The 8,192-nt window shown below is 51.3% G+C and overlaps 1 protein-coding gene across 1 annotated transcript in view; it reads left to right on the plus strand.

Annotated features, from left to right (window-relative positions):
* The window catches only part of Slc9a9 (solute carrier family 9, subfamily A (NHE9, cation proton antiporter 9), member 9), a 228,786-nt gene that overhangs the window by 71,757 nt on the left and 148,837 nt on the right, over positions 1–8,192 (plus strand). Inside the window, exon 6 of the mRNA XM_013029881.1 lies at positions 8,046–8,151. Coding sequence (XP_012885335.1) covers positions 8,046–8,151 — 106 coding nt within the window. The remainder of the gene's footprint in view (positions 1–8,045; positions 8,152–8,192) is intronic.

Raw genomic sequence — 8,192 nt, forward strand, 5'->3', positions numbered from 1 at the left:
GGGGAAGGGGGGAGCAGAGCATTTTCAAGGAGGCGTCAGGGCACATCTGCATAAATAATGGTGATTGGTCATGTGTATAAAAATATGTTTAATTAAATTCCTGTTAATTAAACCGTTGTGCCCAGGCCCTCTCTGTTATTTGTACCGGGTTTAGCCTGGAGGAAGATGCTGAGCCACCGAGCCCGGAACCTATCATTAAACACGGAGCTGTTATTTTTGGAGAAAGGCCTCTTCAGGAAGGGTGACTTAATTGGGCGCCCTCTCTCTCTCTCTCTCTCTCTCTCTCTCTCTCTCTCTCGTTTGTTATTGAACTCCTCAGTTTAATTTTTTTTTTAACTCGGGAGAAATGGTCGCTGACATCGGTGTCCCCAGAGGAGTTTTGAATTGTTCAGTTTTGTTTTTCTCCAGGCTTTGACCACGCCTGCCGTCTGCTCTCATGGCTGTGTTCCAGGGTTTACCCATGGTCTCTATTTGTTTCTTTGGTTTGACTCTTGTCTTCTTTTGAAAAATCAACCCAAAAAACAACCACCAAAAGTGACACATTTCTTCTTCCCCTTCCAGTCCTTTCTGCCTCTTCGTGAGGTTTGTGGTTTCTCGTCACTGATAGAGCGTTATCAACACCCTGTGTAAGAACTCAGGAGAAAAATGGATAATTTTTTTTATTAACAGGCAAAAATAGGGAAAAAAAGATTTCATTGACAAAGCAGTCCCTTCGCCCCAGAGACAACCTTCACTGACTGTCTGCCAAGCAGCGTAGAAGACGCAGAGATGATTTCATACCCTTACTCAGAAAAACTCGACGCACGCGCTCACGTCTAACGTTTGTGTTCCTGGATTACCCGCTCGGTCATCTAGCAGAGAAGCCTGGGCGACGGCAGGGTCTAATATCTGCCTTGCTGTGTGGGAAATGGGAGCAGTGGAGAAAGTCACCCCTACTTTCCTGGGCTTTTGCTAGTGGGGACGGGGACATTTCACGGTATTTGACTGCGTCCTCTGTCTCCCTGGTTCTATGTTAAACACACAGCCATTGGATCGCTTATAGAAGCTGAAGTCTGTAACGCAAATACCCATCCTAGAAACCCAGACTCCATGCCTGAGCATCGAATAAAAACAACAGCCTGGATTTACATTGTGTGTCCCTTACAAAGAACTCGGCTTCCACGTACCAAGTTTCTCTCCTCTTTACGCCAATGTCTTAGCTAAAGAAGGCCGTCTTCTCTACTAGAGGTAACATGACTGAGGTGCAGAGAGACTGTGAAGATTGGCTTGAGTGTGTACAGCAAGCCAACCGAAGATAGAAAAGCTGGGTCTCGGTTTCCTTGGGTTTCCAGGCTGTTTTCACAAGACTAGAGGCTTTTCGCTAACTCTCAGCCAGCGCTAAATCAGCAGTGTTCCAGCCATCAAGAAAACAGTCAGACTTGAGTCTATGTGGAGAAGCAACTCCACACGGCTCAGTGGCAGGAAATGGGAAGGCTCCATCGCATGCATGCACAAACATCTAATTCATGTGTCACCGCAGCCGGTTGGTTTCCTCGGGGATGACTTCACCTGACACTGGTCTGTCTGCTCCGTTTACTGCTTGGCAACTCTACAAACCGTTCCCTCGGTTCCACCACCACCACCACGCCGGGGCACCATCGGCAAGATCAGGAAAATCCAAAAATATTCTGTGGCCGGGTGCCAGGCGGCTCTTGCCTGTCATCCTAGCTACTCAGGAGGCTGAGATCTGAGGATTGCGGTTCAAAGCCAGCCCGGGCAGGAAAGTCCGTGAGACTCCTATCTCCAATAAACTACCAGAAAACTGGAAGTGGAGCTGTGGCTCAAGTGGTAGAGTGCTCGCCTTGAGCTGAAGAGCTCATATGGTGACATGCTGTCTCATGAATAGAGCCACCGCATGGAGGTGACCCAGGCAATCATCCTGGTAACCGCGACGGCAGTATGCCATTGTACCAACGCTGTCACCTAAGCATCTAAGTGTGGGATCGATCATTCCTCGTGTGGCAGGAAACCCCTGGTTGGTCGACGGAGCTCGGCGGAAGCTTCCGGTGCCGGCTCACTAGCTGGAGATGGTGAGCTTGTGGGCATCACGGCTTCCCTCTCCACACGGGTGGGTTTGACAGCGGGAGTCGATGTTCGCTACCCCAGGACGGAGCGAGGAGCAGCAAGGCCGGGCCACGCAGGCCTGTGCTGGGTTTGGGGAAAGTGGAGCTCTGGAGAACAGAGCAGAGACCACACGGATGACAGCCGGCTCTTCTAAGGGCTTCCGGATACTGAAAGGGGACAAAGCATGACTCCAGGTGGTCTGGGGATAGGATTTTTAGATCACGCTGGAAAGGGGTGGGGGAGGCAGGGGAAAGCAAGCCAGCCAGCAAGCAAGAGAAAAACATTTGAAACCATTCAGTGGACATCTGGTAAGCAGCTGTGTGGACAGCCCTCTGGCTTCCTACTTCAGGGAACAGAATGGCTCCGTTTAAATGAAAGCAGTTCATCCTCAGTGGCGCTCAAAGACACACCTGCGGGACAGGAGTCCTGAAGGTCGGCCGGCAGCCCACGTGGTCTAGTTACGTGCCAAAGAAAAATACGGCCCCCGTGGGGAAGGCCGGATTTAGACATTCCTTCCCGTATGCCCTTCCTTACCGTCTGGGCTGGCTAGTGAGGGTCCACGTCACGAGGAAAATGGGAATCCAATCCAAGGAGGCATTCGCTCTCAGCCCCCTGTGAGTACAGGGGTCACACTTGCACAACCCTGAAAGTGAGTACCTCCTTCCGGAAAGCAGCCCAGAGGAGAAGAAACACCCACTGGGGACAGTCTGGGATTGGTTCTTCTGGCTCATCAAAGACCCACGGAACCTTCTGTCGGAATTCCTTCAGAAGTAGCTCCCTTCTTTCTAGAACAAGGCCAGGGAAGGACAAAGGATTGCCCTTGGACCTAGCTGCTACGGATAAGGAACGTTTTGCTGGCAGGTACTATTTGGGATGCAAGCTGAACCAATAGCCCTCCCTAAGCAAGTACTTCCGGGTTGGTGGGCAGGAAGCACGCAAAAGGGGCAGCAACTGCCAATTCTCAAGAGCTCACGGCGCAGTCTGTGATCTTCGAGATTCATCTGTCCGCTCCCTCATCAGCACACAGAATTAATTGTCTGTGGCTGCTCAGCAGCTAGCAGGGCCTCGGCAAACACGTGTATTATCGACTTTTTCTCCAAAGGGATCAGAAAGAGTGCTGGCTGGCTACTTCTTGGGGGATTGTTGTGAACAGTCTGGTTTTCGTGTTGGAAGATGCGTGCTTTCCAGTCTGCAAGGGCTGGCTGGAGAGGGTCATTCCAGGCAGGACGGAGCTAGCTCCCGCACGGTATCCGATGTCACGCAGCACCTCTGGGAACGCTTTCTTCTCCTCTCCTGGCCTGACCTTGTTTGACTGCTGCAGAGGTGGTTGGACTCTTCAGTATTCTATTCTCTGAAACGAGAGATTTCTTTTTTTCCATTGCAAATGAGATAAATCACAACTTAAACCAAAAGCCTCAGGCTCCACAACCATGTCATTGTGCAGACAGGAAGAGCAATGGTATGTATGGACGCTGGTTGTTAGAGAATGGCGTGGTCTACACCGCTTCCGTTTCCGGGGTCAGACACACAGGAAGTGCTTAGTTCATGTCGGTTCACCAAGGACAGGCGTGCCCAGGAACGCGTGTGCTGAAGAGTCAGAAGTCTGGGTGCTCAGCTCCCACCATTACTGAAGGAGCTGGGGATATCTGTTCTCAGGGGCCGTGGGACTAAATCTCCCACAAACACAATGGTTTGTGACGGCGCCAATTTCATCTCACAGGTGACGCTGAGGAGTCCAAGGTGGCCCAGCTGTCCGTCCGCTCACCGTAGGGTTTTGCTCGTCTGCGTGTTGAGCTTGGACGGGCTGGCTCTGGCTTTCCCCTCTCCCTTCCCTCTATTTTTTCTTCAGAGCTTTCAGTGGGTTTCCTTTCCGACATGGGCACAACGTACTTCACCCTCTTTGTCCTCCTCCGCCCTCCCCTTCCAAACTCTGCAAAGGAGAGAAAACACGGGCCCCCTGCGCTGAACCTGGCTCACGTTGTGTACCATGAACTCCAGGGCCATCCGGTTTCCTTCAAAGGGGCGCCATTTTGTTCTTCCTTATGGCTGGTCCACCTCTTTCCTGCCCCCCTTTCCTGTGGCAAGGACACGGTGCTGGCCTCTTCCTGGGATGCGTGGACGGGGCAGTGTTGGCCCCAAGCCAGGGGATGGGGAGACTCCCACAGAGGGATGAGTGGGTGCCCCAAGCTCTACCCCCCCCATACTCACACCGGCCACTGCCACAAGTATCCAGCCTCTGGCACAACCCCCTTCTTCCTGTCTTTGCTCAGTGGGTCTCGCAGACGCCCAGCCCTGACTCTTCCCGGGCTCTGCTGAGTGAGCTGCAGAGCAGGCGTGTTTGCCTTCCGTGCTGAAGCAGCTCTGTGAAGTCCCTCCTCGCTCTTCATCTGCAGAGGGGGAGAGGGTGACACTGGGTGTCTGTTTCGTCGCTTTTGGTTGCTGTGGTTGTTATAGAAGGAGAAGGATCTGCGTGGGAACCTCCTTATTTTCTGCCCACCACGATCTTGATGGTCCTTACACTTGTTACATGTCATGAGCGCCACTGGGTGTGTGTGTGTGTGTGTGTGTGTGTGTGTGTGTGTGTGTACCGCCAGGTGTTGATTTCTGGGCGACCCGTCCCCTATCTCAGACTGCTCTTTTGTTCCACTAGGTTTTTCTTTATGATTTTGTAGGCAAACACTCGACTGCCATTTTCATTTCTAGAAATCACAGAATGCTTAAGTAATGGTCTTGATTATAGAACACTGGTGCGGCCGTGTGAGCCATCTTCCCTCAGAAAGCAGGAAGACCGCAGATTCCCCCATTAAACCGCACCACGGCTCATTACACCCCATTGGTGAGAAAATTGGGCCTTTGTTAAATGTTTATGTTCTTCGCCAGTGTTAAATTTAGAACATTCACGCCGTAGGTACTTTGGGGGAATTTTCAAAGCGTTTGCTAACGTGCCAGCTGCCTTCAATCCAGAGTTTACAGATACAAGGCCTAGAAAATATTCCCTACCGTGGTTTATGATCTGGGTTTTCTCTTTCTAACTGACGTGTCATAGATTTCTTGATAAACCTCATGACCCTCTAATTGCCTTTTCTACTCTCAGTGAAAACTAGGGGATATACTTCTGGCTTTTTAAAAATATATATATTTTTGTTACCTACGAGTAGCTGTACAAAGTGGTTTTGAGTCCACAGATCCGTGTGCAAGCACCGTGTGCATCCTGATCAATATCACCCCTGGCCTCTTCTTCCCCATTAAGCAAAGAAGGAAGTCGATTACTCTCAAACACCATGTGGCCGTGACTGAAATCAGGAAAGACTGTGTGATTGCCAGTGCTTTTATTACCCCTCCATATGTCGAAGAAACCATCTTCCCTGGAAGCTCTTAACATTTCAAAACATGGACTTACACAAATACAAAAATATCAGGGGCAGAAATAGGAGTAAAACTGCGCTGGCGGAGATGATAAACAATGTTCTTCCTTCTGGAGTCGCTAAGAATCTCTGTGTTTATGCCCAAAGAGGGAGTTGGCTATCTCTCAGGGGCTGCGGGGATGATATTAACCTTCAGGAAGCCTTTACTCAACAGGGATCCAACACACGAATTAAGTCTATAGCCATCATTTCAGGGACTCTTCCCCCATTTCTCTTAAAGATCACGCTTCTCTAATACTGTTCTCTGCAGACAAGGAGTAAGCTGATACCTCAGGACAATGGGTCTTGGGCCTTTTGGAATCCCAATCCTTTATAACTCATCACCATCAGAAAGCAGCCCAAGGAGTTTTTGCTTACGGATATCATACCTATTGATACGCGTTGTAGGAGAAATCATGACATCTGAAGACGTGACTGGACGGACTTACAATAGCAGCCGTTTACTCCTTACTATGGCTGATGTATTTCATGAAAAAAATAAATAAATAATTTCTTTTCCCAAAGAGATTTAAAGACAAGGAAACCTCAGTAGGTGGAGGAGTCTTGTGTTGCATGGCTGCCAGGCTGTCTGAGGTGTGGAATGGTGGAAGACAGGTGATTTCCACATCTGTTCCCGCATGCCAGCTGCTGTGCTGCTGCCCGTCCGGCGGTCTGGGGGACACACCGCTGGTTATGGAGATGTGTGTAACAGGTGCAGGGCATGGTGGATTTGATCTCAGCATCTCCCTGGGTGTACCTCAGGAACCCCACCCCCACCCCCGAGTTTCCCCGGGGCTGTACTTGGAAGCCATTATCCTGGGCCTCAGAGCCAGTTTGCCCCAAGAACCTTGAAGGGAGCCCCACGACTTCTCCGCTACCCATTCGGCACCAGTCTCCCACTCACCCAGCAGCGTCTTGGCGTGGAGCCGTGCTGGATGCTTTGGGTTAAGGTCTCCGGTCGAATGACCTCATCATGAAGAAGGTCCAGTCGTGGTTCCCTTCTTGGACCTCATTCGGAACGCCTGGGCTCTCTAGCTGTGTTTCTTGGATTACAGCCAGCAGAGGGTGACTGGCAAAAAATCTCATCCGCGCACAGACTCCCTCCCTAAGACAGACTCGGAACGATGCTGGAATTCCAGCCCGGACCTGGAGGGACAATGTGGCTGCTGCAGCTCCTCTCCCAGAGCTCTCCAGTGATTCCGTAGCATTTCTCACCCACTTGATAACCACACTCCTCCTGGGCTGTTCTCGAGGAAGGTGTGTGTGTGTGTGTGTGTGTGTGTGTGTGTGTGTGCCCTGCTAGTGCGCTAATTCGCTGTGTGGTGTTGTTCCAAGTCCCCAGCTCAGCAGTGGAGTGGGTGACCAATTCCCTGACTCACCGTATTCCAGCTACCAAAGGTCCTCCCCCGCTCCTCCTCCCCCCGGGGGGACACACAGCCCGGCTTTGTGCCGAGGCTGGAATGTGCAGAGCCATCCGCTGCCCACGGCGTGTGGGATGTCATTTGGGAACCGAGTTCGGTGTCCTTTGTTCCAAAGGCATTGTGGGAATGCGGGAGCTCTTCCTGCACAGGCTCCAGGCCAGCCCTGGCGAGCCGCAGCGCCCATGCTCGGACATCGTTCCTGAGGAAGGCGGGGGGGTGGGGGGGGAAGGAAGGGTCCCGGGCCTGGGGCTCCCAGGCAGGAGCCTCGTGGTCATTTTCAGCTACAGAAATGAAGGTCAACGCAGGTGCTGTAGCAATAGGAGAGCTTTGGGGTTTGGTTTGGTTGTTTTGACTGGAAAATAACTTTGCTTCTATTCCACGCGGTCGAGCTACACCCCCCCTCCCCCAAATCCGTTAACTTAAACCCCAGTTGAAACCGTTTTCCTCTGGCTAGAGGTAGGGTCTTGACACTCCCAAGGAGAAAGAGATTAGCAGATGCGCTGACCACTCCCTCCGAACACCCGCTAATGGATGCTGACAGCTACACAAGCTGAGAGACCGTCTTACAGCCGCTAAACACTGGCAGGATTCTAGGCCTGGTTCAATCATGGGATTTAGTCGATTGTCGTACATGATCACGATCATTCTCATCTATCTATCTTGCTTTCAATGATGGTTTTTGTTTTTAGATCCCCGACATACGTTCTGTTCAAAACAGAAATGGACTCATTACCTTACTTATGCAACTGTAATCCTTTATAGGTGTACTGTAAAGTGTACATCACCTTTACACTAAAACTTTTTAAGTATTTAAGAAAAACAAGCTGGGTGTTGGTGGCTCACACCTGTCATCCTAGCTACTCAGGAGGCTGAGATCTGAGGATCACAGTTCAAAAGCCAGCCCGGGCAGAAAAGTCCAGGAGACTCTGATCTCCAATAAATGACTCAGAAAAAGCCGGCTCACCCAGGAGAGCGCTAGCCTTGAGCACAAAGAGGCTCAGGGACAGTGCCCCAGCCTTGAGTTCAAGCCCCAGGACTGGCAGAACAGAAACGCATACTCAAGGAAAATTCTAGGGCTGTGCCCCACTAACATGCCACCGCTGTGTCTGTCTTCCAGTGACGGTGCTGGCCATTTTCCATGAGCTGCACGTGGACCCCGACCTGTACACGCTTCTGTTTGGGGAGAGCGTGCTCAATGACGCAGTGGCCATCATCCTCACATAGTAAGTACCCGATGCGGCCCGCACAGCCCCGCGCAGCCCCG

The sequence above is a fragment of the Dipodomys ordii genome, unplaced genomic scaffold (assembly GCF_000151885.1).
Source record: "Dipodomys ordii isolate 6190 unplaced genomic scaffold, Dord_2.0 Scaffold124, whole genome shotgun sequence".
Classification (NCBI taxonomy): Eukaryota; Metazoa; Chordata; class Mammalia; order Rodentia; family Heteromyidae; genus Dipodomys; species Dipodomys ordii.